The 22,332-nt window shown below is 40.9% G+C and overlaps 2 protein-coding genes across 6 annotated transcripts in view; one reads left to right on the top strand and one right to left on the bottom strand.

The window, feature by feature from the left end:
- Window positions 1–57: 57 nt before the first annotated feature.
- The window catches only part of LOC146470206 (uncharacterized), an 81,874-nt gene continuing 59,599 nt past the window's right edge, over window positions 58–22,332 (bottom strand). For 3 of the 5 annotated variants that reach the window (XM_085122253.1, XM_085122251.1, XM_085122254.1), the window contains 2 exons: window positions 4,133–4,860; window positions 58–1,970 (listed from right to left, as the gene is read on the bottom strand). In XM_085122253.1, coding sequence (XP_084978379.1) covers window positions 196–1,970; window positions 4,133–4,829 — 2,472 coding nt within the window. In that variant the 5' untranslated portion in view covers window positions 4,830–4,860 and the 3' untranslated portion in view covers window positions 58–195. Of the gene's footprint in view, window positions 1,971–4,132; window positions 4,861–10,682; window positions 10,785–11,075; window positions 11,280–22,332 lie in introns of those variants that run through there. The other 2 variants (XM_085122250.1, XM_085122252.1) reach the window with 2 other exon arrangements.
- Window positions 14,795–19,303, top strand: LOC146470210 (uncharacterized). Its single transcript, XM_085121919.1, has 6 exons — window positions 14,795–14,901; window positions 16,098–16,208; window positions 16,716–16,770; window positions 17,508–17,635; window positions 18,042–18,059; window positions 18,565–19,303. The coding sequence occupies exons 1-6, from the start codon at window positions 14,795–14,797 to the stop codon at window positions 18,602–18,604; spliced, it is 459 nt and encodes a 152-aa protein (XP_084978045.1). The 3' UTR covers window positions 18,605–19,303.

The following is a 22,332-nucleotide window of genomic DNA, read 5'->3' as shown; positions in this document are numbered from 1 at the left end:
ACTCATTGACTGCGCACGCCCGAAAGTTAACGACAGAACCGAACGACCAACCAAGCGCACCCAGCTATCGCTATAACTCGTTCATTGCGCATGCGCGCATTCACGAGTTAAAAAAAAGGAATAAGTTAACTGGTATACTACAATCTGTTTTGAAATGGGTGCATAGCCATTTCAATTCACTAAAATCAAACTCCTTCACTGGAAAACATGTATACAGTGTTTTTGTATGTCAGTAACATACAGCTGTCCAGTGGATGACACAGCAACAGAATATGGACTCCAAAGACCAGTGTGTTCACCTTCTAGTTTGCTAACAAGTTTTCCATCAAGCGTGAAAAGCTGAACCCTGCTGTTACCAGCGTCGCACACCACTAGGTTTGAGAAACTGTCAACTGAGAGGGAAGTAGGATAACACAGCTGTCCGTGACCAAACCCGCGTGTACCGATACTTTGAAGAACCACTCCATCCTTGCTGAATACCTTCACATTATTTGTCGAGTTATAGCAGACAACGAACATGTCCTGATGAGAAACGGCGGACCATGGTTGCGCATGATCTGGATCGCTGATGGTGAGTAACAGCTGTGTACCGTCAGGGGACAGGACCTTGACTGTATTGTCACCCTCGTCACACACCACCATGCGTCCATCACGTGCAATAGTCAAGCGAAATGGTTTCTCCAGGTGTTTGTGTGTGGTGTTTTTACCTACTTTGCCGCTTTTATTAAAACAAAAAATCTTACGAGAAGAAATGACTATTAGGTTACTAGATCTAGTGAATGCTACTGAAGTGGGATTAATTATTTCTTTCCCACTTATAGTGTATAAATGTTTTCCTTCTGCACTAAACAGCTGCACCCTATTGTTAAGTGCATCAGCAACTGCAATGTTTCCTGTGTTCTCTTCTATTGCAATGTCATAGGGAAAATCAAACTGTCCTTGTGCTGTCCCGTATGACCCAAACGAGAACAAGCACCTGTGTAAATGATGTGGAGAAACATGGAGACTCCATGGACTACCAGTCAGCGGCTGACCGTTAACTTCAATCACAACGTCATGTTGTCCAATACAATCTGGTGTGTAGGTGACGCTGTATTCACCATCTTTGCGGTGAGTGATGTTGTGATTTAGTTCCACTCCTGATGGTGTCTCTACTTTCACAATAATCTGATCGTCTTCATCGTAACACTGCTTTTGATTGGAATCTTTTGTTGTTATCACAACCTCAGCTTTACTTCCAACAACTGCTTCTTTCAAGCCTTTTCCTTCTGCTACTGACTGCAAATGATCCGTGTTACTAACAAGAAGTCGACCTGGAACAGCGCATCTGAGAGTCTCAACAAGCTCGTCATTGATCTCATACCTAGCATGCAATGCTGTATGCATCGGCTTATTAATGTTCAGTTTCTCTACGTTTAGAAGGCCTCGATATCGTTCGACGAGAGGCTGATGCACTTGAAGAATTTCAATGCTTTCGTTTCTTTGTAAAATGGCTTCACAATACTCCACAGATTTTTGTAACTTGTTGATGGAAGTCTGGAAGTGTTCCAGTTGTGTCGCGTGACCTCTTAACTCTGTTTCCTCCTGAAGATCCAAATTGGTTATCGTAGTTGTTTCATGCTTCTTTAAAAGCTGTATTAGTTCCTCAAGAGATGTTAATGCTTTGTTTCGAGCTGCGGCAATTTCCTCTCTGCTTTTCCTCGTCCTTTCTTTAGAAATTTCCACTTGTATCTGGAAATCAGCAACTTGTTTCTTCATTTCTTCTGTAATCTCCTCTATATTAACTTTGCATTTCTTGGCGGCTTGGTCAATATCTACTTTGATGTGATGACTATGACGTGTCTGCCCACACTTGTCACAGATGCAAACTTTACACTGTTCACAGAATGACGTAAGAAGTTCACTCTCATGATGTTTCTCTCGGCACACCAAAGAGGTATCGACCAACATTTCTGGGTTGAAGATTTTACCTTAAGCAGATCGAGTATAAAAGGGGTGAGTAAAGTCATGTTTATACTAAAGAGCATTCTGACGGGAGAAATGAGAATTGGTATTTGCCCTTTTTTCCCTTGAAAAATGAGATTTGGTTCACTGAGAGTGGGATTTTATTATAAAATGTGGACACTGGAAATGTTATCCGAAGTATAATCTGGTCTAGAAGCTGGGATGTGAGAGAAAATTTGGGCACGAAAATGGGGTTCATACCTCCCCCCCCCCCCCCCCTCTCCTTATCCCTGGCTAGTTTATATCTTGTTTATATGGAGTGTTAATAAAAATTTCTCGTTTTTCAGTTTTACTTTTTTCTGTGACGTGATTGCTCTAGAAAGAATACAAAATACAAACACATAAACCAACAAACACTGACTTGCGGCATTTTTTTAACCTATAACAGGAAGTAGAACCAAAACCAATCATGTTTTGTTTGGACGCGTTTTCTTGATTTTGGCGCCATTTTCTTGTACTGATGTGCTTTGAGGTTTCATAGTTATTATGTTTTTGTTTTTACACTGCAAAACGGTAGACAACTCCTCGAATAAAAGGCCTACAACAAGAGAGGAATTGAAGCAAGACTTTCCACGCTTTCGGCTATTTAAATATCCTTGGTTGAGTTTTAAGAGAAAACAAAACAATGGTTTTTGGAAGTTTATGCTGTGTCGGTTTGTTCTAACGTGTCAAAATGGTAACTTGTCTAACTTGGCCTGCGCGTTTAATGACACAAACATGACTAAACACCGAACCACTGTATAAACAAGCTTTGTAAATACTCAAAGGGCAGAGCGATTTTAAATTTTAAATGTTCTAGTTTACCTTTATTTTGAAATTTTTTAGTTTAAGACTGAAATTAAGTCCCTGGTTGTGATAAAATGCAATGAATTTGTTTGGGGCAACGTTTTCTTTAAAATAATATTATTCACACGCATGATTGGATAGTATACAATGCAGGTGAGATGTGGTCTGATATCCTAGGTTTAGTTGGGACGAGGGACATCATATTACGGTCTATTATATAGTGATTGAAATTTTCAGGGGTTGGGGGAGAGGGGGGGGGGGGGGGGGCAACTAGGGTATAAGACCGAGAAGCAATGCTCTCATTAAGGGAATGTGTGGTAAATTGCTAGCCCGGGAAATTTCAACATGCATGGGGAAGTTGCAAATCATATGATTCAGATCATTTCACACAAGGCCGGATCAATATGGAAATTCTCACTGAAAAAATTCAGTTTTCATGGGCCTTTCCTGATTGATGTTTGCAAAAACTTCTCGCGAAAATGTTGATGTTTACCTTTTTCTCAAAAGCTTGCATTCTATACGCTGGTGTTCAGGTAAATTGTTAAAGGGCTACTGTTCGGTTTCCTTGAGCTTTATCTCGTACCCAGATACTTGTATTTGGACAAAACATCAGGTAAAATCAATCGAAAATGGCATGATGCAAGTCAGATCAACCACTTTCGTGCGACTTTTTAAATCTTTAATTTGCTTTGCACACGCTGATGTCAACTGGCTGCCTGGCTCCACTAGCCCCTATGGTTATTCCAGGAAGCCAGTACTCTAATTTTATTCCGAATATTTTTGTAATGAACTTCACACAAGGCAAGAGTACTAATAAATATTGTTGTTGTTTAGACAAACCTATCTTGGCACTTTGTGAGCGAAGTCCTTTTACTACAAAATTTGTTAATTAATGTTAAGCATGCGCATTGTGCTATGTGTCATATTCCTGGCACAAAGCTGTTCTCTGCTGAAGAGTAAGAAGATCTAGGTGTGAGATTATACTTGAGTTTTCCTAAAAAAAATTGCCAACATAGAAGCAATAATAAAAAACTCTTTTATGAAGCAACATTTGACGTCACAGAACAGGTTACATTGTGTAACAGATCTCTTAGCGATTTGAAAAGTTAATGTCTATTTCTCTTTCCCTGCCAATAGTAATGCAACGCAATTTCTCACTAAAAGAAACGCAATTTACATTATGCTGTGCAGTTCCGACTAGGCACGATCCTTTTAAGCCCAGTTATGCTGGAAAATAGGAGGATCACAGAAGCACACCTTAGATCCTTCATACTGTACAATGAAATATGGGTCGTATAAATAAATTCAACTCGGCTGAACATGGCAACGTAACACAACTCACCTTCATCACTTGTTTCAGTCCTTGAGGTCACAGCTGCTTCTACCAAGTCATCGATCTTTTTTGTGAGGTTTTTGATGTCGCTGTCCATTTCGTTCAACTTGTCTTTTATGTTGTCTTCGTCGTTTTTCCACTGATGAAGAAGTTCTTTGTAATGTTCCTCCATGCCTGGGTCCATGCAGTCTGTTTCAAGATTGTCAACAGCTGCTTTATAGGCAACTCCTCCCAGCCGAACCAGAGTGTCCCGGATCTCACTCCAATATTTGTTGAACGTTGCATCGTCAACAGAAGCACACTCGGCGTGAGCATACACAGTGTTTCTGTAGTACTTCACACGGGCGATGTCGGCTTCAGGACTTATATCTGTTGAGGGAGGAAGGGCGTCCCAGCCTGATGCGGGAGCAGCTAAACCACATATGTTTCGAAACAGAACCATTAACAGAGTGATGTCAAAAGAAGCTGATGAAACTGAAGAAGGTATTACGGGAAAGAGTTTGCCCCACTGAGTTGGGTTGATTATCTTCTTTTTTTTCAGCGTCAACAACGAACCTTTATTTGCCGCTAAGACAGCTTGCAGATTTGCTGGTGAGTGGATTCCATTGAATTTGTCTCTCAGTGCCTGGGTACCGATGTCCACCAACAAACGACACAACCGAGCATAGTTGGTGGTCTCCTTGGTGGATGCTGCTGCTGTTGCCATGGAGACGAATTATTCAAGCATTCTTGTCAACCTAAGAAAACAAATGTCATTGATTACTGAGGTTTGCTTGGTTTATTTTGCCAGAGGTAAAGGGACATAGTAGTCTGTGTATGCTGTGGTCACTTTCTACAGCTGATATTACTGATGTCGGATTTTGTAAGAAAATCTCCTTTCGTTAAACATCCCAGTATCTTATGCAAACAATGGAGAGGGCCAGGGGAAGAGGAATAACATGTTTTTCGTATTCTCCTCTCTTGTATGTGTGGTGTACTGGGTACGAGTAAAGACACGTTTACATCCGGGAATGTAATTAAGGAGTTGTTGTTGAATATAGAAACCATAATGGCGGACCTTAGTGTGTCTTAGTGACTTTGTGTCTGACTTAGTGTCACCCTGCGGCCCTTAAACACAACATTGGCGACGAGGATGGCGAACGAAAAAACTTTACCGCCGCTGGATCTATCGGGATCATCATCACAAGTTGCAAACAAATGGCGAAAGTGGAAACGGGCATTCGAGTATTATGCTGAAGGAAAAGGTTTGGAAAACACGCGAAAGAAAACTTCGCAGCTTCTGCATTTCGCTGGAATGGAAGTCCAGGATATCTTTGAAGATCTTGTAGACCCCGATCCTACTGGCAATGATGATCCGTACGCCGTTTGTATCAGGAAACTGGATAACCATTTTCGTACCGAAGAGAATGTGCCATTCGAACGCCACGTGTTCCGTCAATTGGCGCCGACTGAAGGAGAACCTGTGGATAAGTTCGTTGTGCGTCTTCGCCAACAAGCTAGGCATTGCAATTTCGGTACTTCGCTGGATGATAATTTGAGGGACCAGTTGATTGAAAAGTTGACCGACCGAGAGCTAAAGAAGAAGTTGTTGGAAACGAGAAATATCACTTTAGCAGTCGTGTTGGAGAAAGCGAGAGCTTCGGAAGCGGCTGGGCAACAAATGAAGTACATGGCGGGGGGAAGCGACGTCAACGCCATACGGAAAAAAGGAGAGAAGACAGCAGATCACGGCGAGAAAATTTGTTATAGCTGTGGGAAAAGTGGACATTTTTCACGCGATTCGTGCTGTCCGGCAAAAGGGAGAAAATGTGCTAAGTGCTCCAGGTACGGCCATTTTGCGGCGTTGTGCAGAGGTAACGTTCGACCTTCACCTGCAAGAGATAGAGAGAGTCGTCCAAAGGGAACCAGCCACAATAATAGAAGGTCGGCCCGTCAGACAAATCATGTTGGAGGCTGTTCAGAGGAAGAGATTAGACTGGACGAAAACCCAGCGTTTGCATTTTATGTAGCTGAGGAAGGAGAAGAAGTTTGTATGGTGTCAGTTGCAAGTGAGCCTACAATGGATGTGAGTATCAGTGGAATTGTGATGGAAGTGTTGATTGATTCAGGGTCAGTGAGCAATTTGATGGGGGAAGATGATTTTCAAAAGTTGAAGGGTTTAGGCTTTAAAGGGGACATTGAACATTGCTCAAAGAAATTGTTTGCTTATGGGGGGAAGAAAGTTGATGTGATTGGCCAATTTGAGGCTGAAATTTCCACTGGGGATACCAAAGTAACCACCAAGTTTATCCTAGTCAGGCGGGGGAGGTGCATTCTGGGAAATGTGACAGCAAGGGAACTGGGTGTTCTTCACATTGGACCACCTGTTGCACCGAGAGGTACCAGCTGTAATGAGGTCCAAGGTGACATTGCTGACCAGCTTAAGGCAAAGTATCCTAAAGTGTTTGAGGGGATTGGAAAACTGAGTGATTTCCAATTGAAACTGCATGTTAACCCTAACGTACCTCCTGTGGCACAAAAGTTGAGGCGGGTTCCATTTGCACTTCGTGAAAAGGTGACTGCTAAGATAGGAGAACTGTTGAAGGAAGATATCATAGAGAAAGTAGAAGGCCCTACCACTTGGGCGAGCCCGGTTGTTGTAGCACCCAAGCAGTCAGGTGAAATAAGACTTTGTGTGGATATGCGCTGTGCTAACGAGGCTATCATTCGAGAAAGGTTGCCTATTCCTACCATTGATGAAGTGCTTGAGGAGTTAAATGGTAGCACTGTCTTCTCCAAGCTAGACCTGCGCTGTGGTTTCCACCAAATAGAGCTGCATGAAGACTCAAGGGACATAACCACTTTCATTACACACGAGGGGTTGTTCCGGTACAAAAGGCTAAGCTTTGGTGTGAATGCCGCACCCGAGAAGTTTCAGCATGTTATCCGTCAGATTATTGCAGATGTAGAGGGAGTTGTCAACATTGCCGACGACTTGATTGTCCATGGTAAGACCATCGCAGAGCATGACCAAAACCTGCACAAGCTACTAGCAAAGCTAGAAGAGAAGAACCTTACCTTAAGTGGAGAAAAGTGTACCTTCAGAATGAGTAAAGTGGTTTTCATGGGAATTATTCTTTCTCAGCATGGCATTGGGCCCACCGAGGAGAAAGTGCGAGCGGTTGTGGAGGCGAGCCGTCCTACCTCGCCCTCGGAGGTGAGAAGCTTCCTGGGGTTGGTTGGGTTCAGCGCAAGATTTATCCCAGATTTCGCGACTGTAGCTGAACCTCTTAGAGCACTCACTAGGAAGGGAGAAAAGTTTGAGTGGAATGAGGAAGAGGAGCAAGCTTTTCAAACACTTAAACAGAAACTTGCAGGAGCGTCGATGCTAGCCTACTTTGATAGAGATGCGCACACAAGAGTGATAGCGGATGCCAGCCCTGTCGGCCTTGGTGCTGTTCTGGTGCAGGAAGTAAAGGGGCAGAGCCGCGCTGTATGTTATGCTAGTAGAAGCCTTAGTGACACTGAACGTCGGTACAGCCAAACCGAAAAAGAAGCTTTGGCACTTGTTTGGGCCTGTGAAAGGTTTAATTTATATTTGTGTGGTCTACCTGAGTTTGACTTAGTGACTGACCATCAAGCACTGAAAACCATTTATGGTCCAAGATCAAAGCCATCTGCACGCATTGAGCGATGGGTATTGCGTCTGCAGCCCTTTAACTACAAAGTGATCTATGTGCCGTCCAGGGAAAACATAGCAGATGCCCTTTCTCGGCTAACAAAGGTACCAGCATCCCGTGGCTATGTTCATGATGAAGAATATGTACGCGCAATTACCCTCCAAGCAGTACCTGCAGCCCTCAGAATAGAGGAGATAGAAACAGTTTCATTTGAAGATGAAGAGTTGAAAGTCGTGCGTGAGTGCTTGCAGAGTGGGGATTGGGAGAAAGCACCGAAAGCCTTTGTGATGGTGCGCAATGAGTTGACCAACGTCGGCCAGATTGTATTGCGGGGAACAAGGATTGTTGTCCCAAGAGAATTACAGAAGAGAGTGCTTGACCTGGCTCATGAGGGGCATCAGGGGATTGTTAAGACCAAAGAGCGTCCAAGATCAAAGGTGTGGTGGCCAGGAATTGACAAGCAAGCAGAGAAGAAATGTAGAGAATGCTTCGGGTGTCAGCTAGTAACCAAGCATGTTCCACCCCCACCAGTTAAGCCCACAAGACTACCTGATGGAGCCTGGCAGGAAGTAGCTTTGGATTTGTTAGGACCATTGCCTGGAGGAGAGTATTTATTAGTAACGGTTGACTATTTCTCTAGATGGATGGAGGTAGATGTTATCTACTCAACGACAAGTGCCACAATTATCAAATGCCTAGACAGCCATTTTGCTCGGTATGGTGTACCAGTTGGCTTGAGAACTGATAATGGTTCAAATCTTGTGTCTGAAGAGATGGAGAAATACCTAGAGGAAATGGGCATCATTCATCATCACACAACGCCTTTGTGGCCAAGAGCCAACGGTGAGGTGGAACGAGAAAACCGGTCTCTTCTCAAAGCCATGAGAGTTTTCCACGCTGAAGGAAAAAATTGGCAAGCCGAACTCAACAAGTTCTTGCTGGCTTACCGATCGACCAACCACACCACCACAGGAGTAAGCCCAGCTGAGCTGTTTTTCAAGAGAAAGTTGACAACCAAGCTACCAGAGCTAACAGAAGTTGCTGAAAAACAGAGTGATGTGGTCTACCAACAAGTCAGAGATCGTGATGCAGAAAGAAAACAGCTAGCCAAAGACTATGCTGACAGGAGAAATCATGCAAAAGACAGAGCTGTCAATGTAGGAGATGCTGTACTGCTGGAAAGAAGGAAGGAGAACAAATTGTCACCATCGTATGAAACTGAACCTTACAAAGTTACGGAATGTCATGGTGATCAGGTTGTTCTGAAGTCACCCCATGGAGTCGAATACAGAAGGAATCTACAACACGTAAAACCACTTGTGACTCCAGATGTTGAACCCAGTAAAGAACAGGAACCAGAACCAACTGAGGAAACCCTGATACCAGAACCAGTGGACCGTCCACCTGAAGGGCAGGTGCCTCAGGAAGCAGCAGTCACGCCACGTCGTTCGGGGAGAGTTAGTCGGCCTCCCAGGCGCCTCGATGACTATGTTCTGGATTGATCTTTTGATGAACTGTTTAGAAAAACAAGAGACCTTGACTTGTTTTGCATTAGTGATTTTGTTGATATTGAACTGTTTAAGACAGAGCTTGAACTCTTTTGATGAACATTGTTTCTAGTATGCTTAGTTGTTTACAAGTTGAACTAAGTCCTTCGCATTGATCAGTTTTATGGCATGTTAGAAGTTGTTACTCGAGAAAAGGAGAGATTGTGGTGTACTGGGTACGAGTAAAGACACGTTTACATCCGGGAATGTAATTAAGGAGTTGTTGTTGAATATAGAAACCATAATGGCGGACCTTAGTGTGTCTTAGTGACTTTGTGTCTGACTTAGTGTCACCCTGCGGCCCTTAAACACAACAGTATGTTATCTTACATCTCATAATGTAGTTTAAGTTTAATTTTGGCAAGTGAAATCTTCAACAGTGGTCACAGTGGGTTATCTAACATGCAGTACTTTCTGGTGGCACTGTACATTGTGTTACAGTGGCTGTTCTAAGTGAAAAACCTGCCTGTCGCCTATTTTGTGTGATATAAAGTGAGGTCAGACATCCAAAGTTGTTAAAATTCTGGCACACTTTTAGTTCAGCCACTGTCCCACCTCATCATGTTTTGATCCAGAGCCCACTAGATAAGAAGACCTGATTTACAACTGTGTTCGGTTAACAGGGTGATGGACCTTTTAACTGCTTGGAGGAAATGCTAAAGGGTGATCACTCAAGGGACAGCTAAGGAACAGTGCTTTCCTGTGAAAGTGTTTTTCATGATAAACAAGGCGATTCAAACATTTGAACGTTTGGAGGATTATTCAAATCTTTACCTTAAAAACAACATGAAAATTATCCTTTCTAAAACTGCACTGAGAAACCAAATCATAATAAATGGAGGCTGTAAATTTTATAAATGAAACTCATTAAACTTGAGTCTTGAAAAAGCTAGTGTAGACGTTTCAGAAGAAAAATCAGTTGTTTTCAGATAAGGAGCTTCGATATGATTCTTTGACACCAAGATAAGCGAATGACTGAAAATTGTGGTCTTCGGATCACTTAATTTCTAACTAATACATTTCAGGACATAAACAAAATATCTTTTCTCGATCAGCCATGCAGGCAAACATTACAAGCAATCACTACATTGGAAGAATCATTCGTGTGGAAAAGTCTCAAGATGACAAACAGATTCAAATTTGTGTCAATGCAAATGACGTGTTTTGTGGTCACGCATTCTTTTATGAAATGCGTTTACTGATAAACAAGAGTTGAGTTCCGTTCATAGCTACTAAAATTGCACAAATCACGATCGATCTTAGAACCGATGAAAGCTGTTCAGTGGGCACGCTTGTGTTAGTGAAGGTATAAGTTATGTATGTCCAAGATCGGTATCAAGAATTGAAACAAACCTGAAATGTCGCAATACTGACCACAGATTAGGGAGACGCCCCACAAGCTGAAGTCAGTCGATCGTGGATCGGAGTGGAAACCCAAATCTGCCTTCATAAACTCTGAAAAATTAATAAAATTCATCTGAAATTATGGCATATTATTCACAGCGCCATGACTGAGGATCGCTTAAGTCTTTGATTTGCTTTGCGAGGTACCAATGAGCAATATTTCTTTTGCGTGTGTCGAGCGAGCGTCGTCTGAAATCTTGAAGTACACTTCTGCTTTTTTATTCCTTCAGCTCTCAAGGGTTGATAAATAAATATCACCAGGGATTGAAAAAAGAACAGTATGATTTGCGACAAAGGAAATAGTATCTAAAAGAAGAAATAAAGTCGATTAAAGAGGCCTACCTGTGGTGAAGCTGTTTCTGCAAGCGAGCCAGAAGTCACTCGTGCGACTGAATCTCAGCTTTCTTTCCCTTGTCTGCACAATTTAGGAAACAATTTTGGTCGCTGTTTTAACCAAAGACTAATTTGATTTGCTTATCGTGCCAAGTAAGAAAATTGCGACCACTGAAATGAAAATCAGCCCCGTGCTCTACAGTGTGAGGTGATCTTCAAAGTTGTCAAAGTCACGAGATTTCTTAGAAAGACGGGAAACTTGAAACCCAATCTGTTGTTTGCATGGTAACGTACTTATGAAGGAACAAATGCTGCTTTGTTGGATGACAAACAGTCTGGGATATACATTAGATTGGGGACTGGAGGGGGACAGAACGAAGCAAGCAGATAAAGGCTTCTTATTTCTGAATTTTTTTGTAAATTTTTTTCGTAGTCGTGGGGATTTTGTATTATTACTATGGTTCATTTCTTATTTTGCACGAAAACCTTATGGTAAGGGAGTCATTTCTATGACACGACTCAGTTGTGGATTGCATTTTTTTTCTGAGCATTGAATCCCAGTCTTGACTCGACTTGACTTATTTTCTTGTCCTCAAGGAGGGAAATGGGCCGAAAATTCTTCTTCGCCATGCCATTCGGTCACGTGCAACCACTGCCGTTTCACTGCACGACACAAAACCCAAAAGTCATCATTTGGAGTCAGGCAGGTAGTTGTGCTGCTCCCGATGTAACATTGCTTGTTTGAAGAATTTTCGGTTACCGTAACCAGGGATTGGCCCCATGTCTAACCCCAAACCTGGGGGGCCAGGGTTTTCTGTTAGGGTGATCTTCACTTAGCCACTATATCTCGTTACTTATAAAGGCGCTGGATACTCGCCTTATGCCGTTGTCGCTCAGCTGCAGACTGGGCCTGCATCACCAGGATTATGACAAGGACATGCGAAAGCCGACTTGGCGGCAGAGCCTATAGCTATGACACGGTGGGTATTTCCCAGCATTTACGAAGTACACCTGGTTGCCTCAGTGTACTCCACCGGGACCCCTTACCCCCGAACGTAGTCTTGAAATGCAGAACAAAAGGAAACAAAAACAAAACAGTTATAAGGCTAAACCTCTCTGTATTACGACGGGCATTGGGAACTAGTACCGAGATTATATTAATGAATGGATGCATTGGGATAAAAGAACATGAGGTTACACGGAGTAACATAGAGTAATTACTGTAATGGGGAGGTAGAAGGTCGTGGTGGCTCGACTGCTAAACGACAACTGTAGCGAACTTTAATTAGTTATCATTGCTTAATTTGTGCTAGGTATAAATATAGGCATACTTGTTAGTATTGTACAACTCCATGATGAAGTGTGCGCTAGTCACACGAAACGCGTAGGAGAAAATAAAAAAAGTTTTACTACACAAGTAGTTCGCAGAAGTGCTGCTCACTGGATAACCCTTTTAAAAAAACGACTGTCTTCCGGCGAAGTTGACTTCTGATAACGTTGTCTGTATCATCTTGTGGGGGTATCCGCGCGCTATGAGGCGCGATTTAAATTTGGAGATACTTTTTTCGAACTTTGTTTCAGAAAAATTTGTTCTCAGTAGTCTGAGTGCTTCGCCTTTAATAAAACCTATTTTAACACCCAAGGGATGGCTCGAGGTAAAATGTGTATACTGAAAGGTTTCAGTAGGCTTGTAATGTGTACAGATGTCAAGGATCGATTCATTTCTGAAACGTTCTCCTTTAAAAATTATTGTGTCGAGAAAGCTTGTCTCGTTCTCTGAAATTTCGGCCGTAAATTTAATAGTAGGATGAAATTTGTTAGCAAGCTTGTTACATCCATTGATACTAAGATAGTATCTTGAAAGACCTTTGTCTTTTCTATGAAGTTTACGAAATCCGTTGTATCTTTTAGATACGATTTCTGTTTTTGTGCGATGGGCTGAAGTAATTTGTCCACAAAATACAATCTCTTAAGGACATGCTCGTTAGGGCAAAAATATAAAGGCAGCGTTCATAAAAATGTACACCACATAACGCAGTGAGCCATGCAGGCCTGTCATTTCTATTATTATCCTGATAAGTGAAATGAGATTATGGGCTTGACGTAACTTTGGAAGGAGAGCTGCTTCAAACGTTCGCCCACGCCTCAAAACCAGCGAGCATAACCACTCCACCTTATACAAGCCATAATCAAGATCTGCATTGCAAGCCAGTTGATTCATAACATCAAGAAGTACCGTTTTTACGTTGCTTTCTATAAGTTCTTGTGCTGTTCGATGTTGACCCTGCAGGTGAGCCGCCATATTTGCTGTTACGTATCTGGAAAAGCACTCTGGGAAACAAACGTTTTTCAGTAAGCCGCTGGCCCGATGGAATGACGTTTCTGATTCAATGACATTAAGTCCGATCCAATGACATGACGTGTATAATCCGATAGAATGAAATGAAGTCCGATCCAATGACATAAAGTGTATTGTCGGATAGAATGATGTATGATTCGGTGGCATGGCGTTAATGGTCCAATGGCATGAAACTCGATTCAATTACATTTTTGTCCCAATTCCACCTCCATACCGTAATGTGTGTTTCTTTAGAATTTTGACACTACTTAACATCCAGTAGAAACGCCCAAATATTCAGTTACGTTTCGATTTCCGGCTTTGTTAAGTCTACTTGTGGAGACACATTTGTGAGAGATCTTAGAAACACTTGTATTTTACGCGGCCGGTTTCTCTTCATCGGGCGAGAGCAGCGGGGTGGGGCGATCGGCGAAAGCTTAGAGGAGAAAATAAATTGAAATAAAACTCTTATCCAGGTTACCTCTCAGTTGGTGGCGTCCACCGCTGTGTGCCTTTCTTATACAGACCATGATGCCATTTTTTTCTTCCACTTTTTGCTCCTTGAAAAAGCGTTTTCCGTAGCTTTTCTGTTTCCGCCTTTTGTTGACCCTGGGAACTCTATGGCTGAGGATGATTCGCTTTGATCCCAAAAGTTTTGCGTAATTTATTGTATCAGAAAAAAAAAATCGGAACTGGAAATTAATGAAAATCAGTGAATAAACGAGTAAATGATACAAAGTTGATAAAACACCTTTTCATCCCACAGCCATAGGTGTGGACTGATTGTGCTGGAAAAATTCCCGGCGCGTTCTTCAATTTTTTTTTGTTAGTGGCACCACAAGAAGCTGGGTCAGTACCACTTAGAAACTATCATTTCAATGGTGACACCTAAATATTTACACCTAAGTTAGAACCGCAAGTATTAAGGGAATAATACAGAGCAATTCAGAAAAGAACTGTTTTGTCCTTTTCATCTAAATGGTCACACAGCCCCGCACTAATTATTGTAAAAGAAGTCTGTCTTACAGCGGAGTTGTACTGTGGAATAGTCTGTCCTTGAATATTCGAAAGTCGCTGTCTCTTAATGAATTTAAATCTAAGCTGAAGAATCATGATTTTGGCAGTAGTCTTATTTAATATTATTTTGTTTTTATACATGGTTTCCTTGTAAAGCAGGTTTTTTGATTTCTCTTATTGTAGTAGCTATTTACAACATTAATCTTAGTTAGTTAGGTAGTTAGATTTTAAATTAAATATTGTATAGTCCTGAAGGAAACACCGTGTCTAAATAAAGATTTTACCTTTACCTTTACATTTCGGGATTTCTATAATATACTGAAAAGTGATATTAAACCTCCCTGAAGAGCTTAATAAACATCCTTAGGGGAAAATGATGGACCAGAAAATGAACTCTACTGTGTTTGTTGTAGTGCTAAGTGAACCTATGAATTTCCCACTGAGTGTTCGCCCTTGTAAGGAAATGGGAGACCGTTCAAGGCAAAGAAAACAAACATTTGACCTTCGAAGCAATTACCTCCGGATTTGATTACCGTTACTCTACCGACTGAGTTACGAGTGCAGACGGGAGAAACTCGTGGGTCACTCAGTAGAACGGTTATACCTAAAGTAGTTCGTCCACAGGTTTGAAAACGTGAACGGTATTATATGACTGATTCGAGGAACGGCTACTCAGAACATAACGCAAAGCTAGAAACTGCTGCTTGAACCTTCTTACGGTTAGGGACCTGCCATTTATTAGAGGGGGGAGGGCTGATGCAATTTTTTTTTTACCAGATGCAGTTTTTGTATGCCCTTCCACAATTTCTTGCAGAAAACGCTGTAACCCCCAAAAAACAAGAAGTGGTTTGTTTCAAGGGCTCTCTTGCACTGAGACCTGTTGCATCCTAAAAAGTTGGCCAAGTTCACAAGAAAACTGAGATTTTGTTGGGCCTAAATTTTTGCGTTCGACGTACAGTGTAGTACGTAAGAAGGCGGCACTCTTCAGTGATACAGATTGGAGTCGAGATTGTATGGGACAACATTGATTCCGTGAATGAATAGATCTTGGGAAGCGTATCTGGCACCCATCGCAGATTTTGCAGGGGCGGATGACGTCATCACCTACTTGGCAAATGAGAGAGACCCTGGTGACGTCAAACGCACTCTCAAATTTTTGATTATTACTAGTTATATATAATTGTCATGAATGAATTATAATTATTATTGTGAGCTGGTCGTTTTAAAAGTGCAGTGTTGTGATAGGTTTCCACCATATTCCATATTCCTTCGCGTGGAACATCTGGGCGTAGTTGTTCAAAGCCAGATTAAGCTAATCCTGGGTTAACGTGAACTTCGATTGGAGTTAAGATTCAATGAAGAGTTTTCTAAAGGATTGTTGTCCCTTAGGAGTTTTGATTGATCATTTCGCAAACAGGATGCACCTATGACAGCTTATATGCTACTTTTTGGAATTTGTTCAAAATAGCTGACACTTTTCTCAGAATGTGCTGTTTTAAAGAATTCAAAGAATCATTCCTTCAAATTGATATACTCCGTTTACGGACTAACCGGTGTGCCCAGCCAGGTCTGACAAATGGAAAGCTCCCTTAGACTTTTCCTTAACACTAGCTTTAAAATAAGCCTACAAGAACATTTTAACGGGTAATCAGCTTTGAAAATTAATTTAAATTTAGTTGCGAGGTCCACCCTGCTGATAGTTCAGCACCACTGGCGACAAATGATAGCGATGATGATATTTCAGATAATGAAACCACTGGCGTGACATGTGAAGAGGTTTTTTCCAGGTGAGATGGCCTGAACAACTAATATATTTAAGGACGGTGCCTACTTTTGGTACTGTGCATATGTTTTGCGCATCCCTGGATTGTTCACGAAACCGGGTTTCTTTTAAATGGGCGGTGAGCACTATTGCAGAGGTATTTTTGAAGGCTCTCAACTGGCGTGATCCGTATCAACGCAGGCATTATCATCGTTGTCTTAACAAGTGTAAAAATAGTCTCGTATCGTCTTATTTAAATCTGACTTCTTTGAAAGAGAAGCATAAGTATAATGAGTTGCTTTATCAACTTTCTATACTGTATTTGTTATTTTTGTTCATTTCTCGGTTAGTGATTGGTTGATTGTTAGTTTTGCTTTTTTCATTGTAATTAATATTCAATCCAGAACCTCCTTAAGCTTTTTAGTTAAATATATAATAATAATAATAATAATAATAATAATAATAATAATAATAATAATAATAATAATAATAATAAAGAAGTACAACTTATGTAAATTTGTTCATTGTTCAGGTTGACTGAAGGGGGAACAGCAGAAGGAGAAGACGCTCTGAAATGTGAAGTGTTGGTGAGTTAAGTGTGTTGAGGGACAGGGGAACAGTTTTGTACCAAGCTCAGTGTCGATCAGTGAATTATATAACAGTAACTGCAGGCAAAGTTACTCGAGGTTAAAATGGATCGTAAGGGAGCTAAATATTTAATTGCTTTAGTAAATCCTATTAAGCACCCGGAAAATACACTACTTCAGTTGTAAAACTCATACGAAAGGGAGGAGGGCTGATGCAATTTTTTTTTACCAGATGCAGTTTTGTATGCCCTCCCCCAATTTCTTGCAGAAAAACCTGTAACTCCCCAAAAACAAGAAGTGGTTTGTTTCAAGGGCTCTCTTGCACAGAGACCCGTTGCATCCTAAAAAGTTGGCCAAGTTAACAGAAAATCTGAGATTTTGTTGGGCCTGAATTTTTGCGTTCGACGTACAGTGTAGTAAGAAGGCGGCACTCTTCAGTGATACAGATTGGAGTCGAGATTGTATGGGACAACATTGATTCAGTGAATGAATTTGTTGTTGACGTCATTTCCCGCTTTTCACGGTTCTTTATGCAAACAGTCAATAAAAAAATGGTAAGCGAAAAATTTGTCTACATAATAAAAAGAAAATTACACGGTTGCTTGAAGATATGAGTTTTATTTTCTCATGTTAAAAACAATATTTTACCACTAGAAAATGAAATTCATATCTTCTCGCCGCCGTTTAATATCCTCTTTATCTCTTAACTCTCTTTCCTTTCGTGTTTTAATGCACAGCCCTTGAACAATGTTCACGAGGATAAATTGACGAATGCAAAGATGGACAATGGACCAGTGGAGTTCACCAAAGACATGGCGCATCAAGGGTTGTCAAAGAAGAGTAAACTGGATCAAGAGACACCTCGGTAAATGAGTTCACTGTCCAATTCTTCAATTCAATTCAATTCTTTATTCACACTATACAGAACATTTACAATTTATATTATGAATAGAAGAAAGACAGAATAAAGTAGTGACGTTGTACCTTTACTAGCAGGAGTGGCCAGATCTGAAGGCTGTTTAGCGAGCATTTAGATAATAAGATAATAAAAAATATAATAAAAACCACATCACAGCAAAGTTCCTTTACCACTCTAGAGAGTGGTCACGTGACAAAATTTTTATTTACATACTAAACATTGGTTTCACGGCAAGAACGGTTTATGATCCTGGAGATCGGCCACTCTGAGAAATGTTCTTTGTAGGTAATGTTATGAACTGTAATTTTGGTATCTTCTTCTTTAACAAAAATATATTTTGTTCGTGTTTCAGGTCTCCTTTGAAGGAGTTACTCCAGTGCTAAGGAGTTACTCCAGTGCTACGGGAGTTACGCTGGCTAACTGTAACACAGCAACTTTACCTAAGAGACGCTGTTTTTACTTTCAAATGTATGACGGGTTGCGCCCCTGACTACCGTAGATCCAAGCTAGTTACCAGGGGCCAAGCTTCCGGTCGCGTGACACGAAATTCACAACAGTTGAATATCCCTTTATTCAGAACAGCTACCGGTCAGCGGTCCTTCCAGTACAGAGCTGTCAGTTTATGGAACAGCTTAGATAAAGATCTTAAACTTAGTGAAAATCATGAGGTTTTTAAGCGTAAACTTAAGCATATATTGCGGGACACTTAGGTATTTATAGACTTAATTAGTAATTTTCTACCTTTTATGTATCGTTCTTATATGTATATATAATTAATTTACCTTATTTTTATTTTAAACATGTTGTATTGATCACCGAAAAGCCCCTCTGGGGAGTGTTCAATAAAGTATTATCTTATTATCTTATATTATCTTGGTGGAATCGCAGGCAAGTCTAGTGAATGGTCCAGGCTAGATTGCCAAATTAGTGGCTCATTCATTGTTTGTAACCTTGATAATTTTGTATGTTTATAGATGAAGAACTCTGTAAAATATTTTAATAATGGTTTGGTCTGCTGAAGGTGGATAACCTGTACGAGGCCGGCCATCTGGTTCAACAAGAGTAGAATACTCCAAGCAAGGTATTCTAGGACGTCTTTGTACATGTGAAGAATTTCTTAATAGTCCCTGTATTTGACCAAAGAATGGGTGGGGGAGGGGTTGGTGTCGATTTTTACCGTTGCATGAATGGGGCAAAGATTTCACGGTGGACTTGTCTTCTTTTTGAGGAGAAATGTTTAGCGCAGTTGTTCACAAGATAAATAATGTTAATCTTGTCCACACATGATCGTCCCATTACACATCTTACATTTATCAGTGCATTAACAAACCCGTAGATAGATGGGAATAAAGTTAGGTAGCCAAGCGAAATTTCTTGATTTAGGTTCATCATTTCCTTATCGGAAACAAACAAACTGGATTCTTTTGATATTAAGTTGCACTTTGTTAGCGCAAACGACGGCAAGAGGCTGTAATATTCAGTAATGAAAACAAACATTATTAACTTCTTAACAGCGAAGGAGCAATTCCTACGAATGCTACTTGAACAACTGTTCCATGTTTTTATTTTATTTTCATGTTAAAATAGAATGATAATGGTTGTGCCATAGATTTTTACCTGGCCTTCGAAGAAGAATAAAACTACCAACTGTGATGTGTGCTTCAGGTTTTTATTTGCAAAAACAAACCAGTGAAAAACAAGTCATCAGCCTTCACAGGCTTTGATTTTCAGCTGTAGGGTCAACGTTAAGTTTGGAAGTCCCCCATCCCAGCCACCACCCCCCCCCCCCCCTCAAAAAAAAATTGTGTGAACCTCCTCGAGGTATAGCAACTGATCAGACCTCGCCATGAAAGTATTATGAATACCCAAGCCACTCATTTTAACATTCAATGTTCCGCTGTTTTCACGCATGTTTGGATGATTTTGTTCTCAATTCTCCGTATCTGCCGATAGAAGTTCTGAGTGCAACAGTTGCAACAGTTGGTTTTTGTTTTTCTCCTGGTAAAATGTCCCCTACACGCATTAGTCAATATCCTGGTCATATATGAGACCATGGAAAGACTCGCCAACCAGACATGGTTGACAGTTGACCGTTAGGAACGTTTTTAATCGGCGTACACGCTTTCGTGTCCTAAGGAAATCGTTTGCATTCCGCAGAAGTTATTGAGGGGTTTAAAGGATTCCCAGGAGCTTTTGAATGTTGGTTGTCGCATTAAGCTGAAGGTATAACTTCATTACTGGGGAAAGAAGGTTGACCATGCTCTTTCCACATTCGCTTCCCGGGGTCAGAGCAGTCCATCGGAGTCCACCTGCTGGCATAGAACTGAAGTGAATCCTTATTGTGTTCATGAAGGACCAACAGCTTTGGAACAAGACAGAGCAGCGAAGACATTCTCAAGTGTATTAAGGCTTGACCAGCCTAATTATTATGCATATTTTTATTTGAAAGGGAAGCATTTTTCCAACCTCTGTGAAACTTGGCAAACAGTTTATTATCGGTATCCTGCTGTATGAGATTCTAGTCACGTGACCTGAAAACGACTCATAACAGTTAACATATCAATGTTGTTTGTTGCTTATTCGATAACCTTTTCCAAGGACTCTATCATTCCACCTTCTAATGATGTCACATCTATGTTAAAAGTAACGGACAATTAAGGAAAATAGGTCACGTGAGATGATAAATGTCCAAATATCTTAAAACAATAAATATTAAGTACCACCTTAAAAGGTGGAATACGGTAGGCACAGTTGTACTAAACATTTTAATGCAAAGAGTTTTTAAAATTTTGGAGTATGAATGTTCCCCATTTTCAAAAACAAGTTATGTGACGTTATCAACCAAGGAATGTCATGTGACACTTAGCGAGACTTCCGTTTAGTCAATAAAGTCAGGCGGTTTGTTGAATAAATTTCCTCTGATAGTGTAAATTCTTTCATCGATAGAGAATAGAGGTTCCTTAAAATCTTTGCTGGGGCTCTTTGAAGGATAAATAACTAAGCCTTTAAGTTGCTTGAGTTATTGAGCCATCTGCAAGCAGTGTTTGAAGGAAATTACAAGGACCGTCTTGTAAAACGCTTTAGATGTTTGTTCCTCCTCGTTCATGCAATGCTGCTGTCGGTCTACTACAGGGTGTAAAGAAAGTCTTGGACCAAATTCACCGTACTGTGACTGACAGCTGCCAATCTTAACCTATCCTCGGAGACCCAGGGGCAGATAGTGGAAACAAGGACAAGCGATAAACCGTAGGCCCCGTCTCACAACACTTCCATGGAGTTCCCGGTATGCTGGTCTGGTCTTTGTGCTGTTTCATGATTTCGTGGGTTGGGTGGGTAGGATGAGGTCGCTAATGGACACATGCTGATGTAAACCGCATTTGAATATATATAAATAGAAAATGCGGTATATAAATGCATTACCATTACCATTGTTAGCTGAAGCGTCTTTTTGTTGGAAAGCGGGCGTTGCTGCGATTCAATGAACGCGTAAATCCCTGGAAATCTTCATTAGAGTCCTTTTGGATCTGTTCCCCTCTAGATCATTTTTTGCGAAGAGAGATCATGCTCTTGACATTGTATGGCAGCCCATTAAATGTTAACTAATTTGCCAAATAAGTTTTCCTATACTACTCGGAAAAGGAAGACTTTCGAAAATCCCATCGGTGCTCGCATAGTGAGAAACAAATGACTAGATCTTTTACAGATCCTGCGTATACCTGCAGCATTTTCGTTGTACGGTTCCTTGCTTGTTGTTTGCTTTGAGAAACAACACCCGCGAAATCGACGACGACGATTGACTTGGAGGAAAAGTCCCGCTAAGTCGAACGACCAAGGAATAAAATCGTATGGTTGTTGATTATTTTCAAGTAAGTCTGTGAATAACTAAAAATTAAAAATTTCTCATTAGGCGAGCGGCGGAGGCGCGAGTGTCTGTTGGGAGGGGGGGGGGGGGGGGAGAGGAGGGGGTTGAAATCTAGACGCTCGGAAAAGCTATTTTGAGTATTCTCCGCGAGATATTTCGTCAAAAAATCAATCTGGATCAAGTGTAAAATGACAGGTATTTTTAGAGCTTACAGTAATATTTCCGAGGTTTTGCATTTAATTATTATTAAGTTGATCACATTATCACGTATCTCGGCCTTAGTTACCAAACAGGTATCGCTAACTAACCGGATTAGTCTACTGATTTCGTGTGTAAAAGATGTTTTCAGTTGGATTTTCGTTCAAAGATATCTTTTTCAATCCATCGTAAATTTGAAAGTTAGTCTTGTAACGAACAAATTACGTACTTTAAATGAGCTAACTCAGACGAAACGTAAGGTTCCGTCAGTAACGCCAGTTTTGTTTCATATGATAAATGACCTCAGGTTCAGGAATATCAATCCGTCCCACGATGACTGAGCAGCATCCCGTGGCCACTTAATCGTACCTCATTCATTGTGGAACGGTTCCACAATATAAGACGCCTTAGAGATGAAAATGAACGTTCACAACTGATACTTACCATGGGTGTAATCAGAAGAATCAAAGTCAAATAACTTTATTTATCCACGGTATTCTCATCAGTTACACTAGGTACTACTTATAAAAAATACTAGTTACAAAATTCGTTATATAAATTATCTAAACCTACAAGCTGATAC

This window comes from Pavona decussata, unplaced genomic scaffold (assembly GCF_977016875.1).
Source record: "Pavona decussata unplaced genomic scaffold, jaPavDecu1.1 SCAFFOLD_114, whole genome shotgun sequence".
Lineage (NCBI taxonomy): Eukaryota > Metazoa > Cnidaria > Anthozoa > Scleractinia > Agariciidae > Pavona > Pavona decussata.
This window is presented reverse-complemented; position numbering and strand designations above follow the sequence as displayed.

What these genes read in the sequence shown, in the direction of transcription:
- LOC146470210 (XM_085121919.1), top strand. Translation starts at nt 14,795, where the DNA reads ATGATGGACCAGAAAATGAACTCTACTGTGTTTGTTGTAGTGCTAAGT. An exon ending in GAAATGGGAGACCGTTCAAG is followed by an intron (nt 14,902 to 16,097) that starts GCAAAGAAAACA and finishes ATTTAAATTTAG; the next exon opens with TTGCGAGGTCCACCCTGCTG. An exon ending in TGTGAAGAGGTTTTTTCCAG is followed by an intron (nt 16,209 to 16,715) that starts GTGAGATGGCCT and finishes TTCATTGTTCAG; the next exon opens with GTTGACTGAAGGGGGAACAG.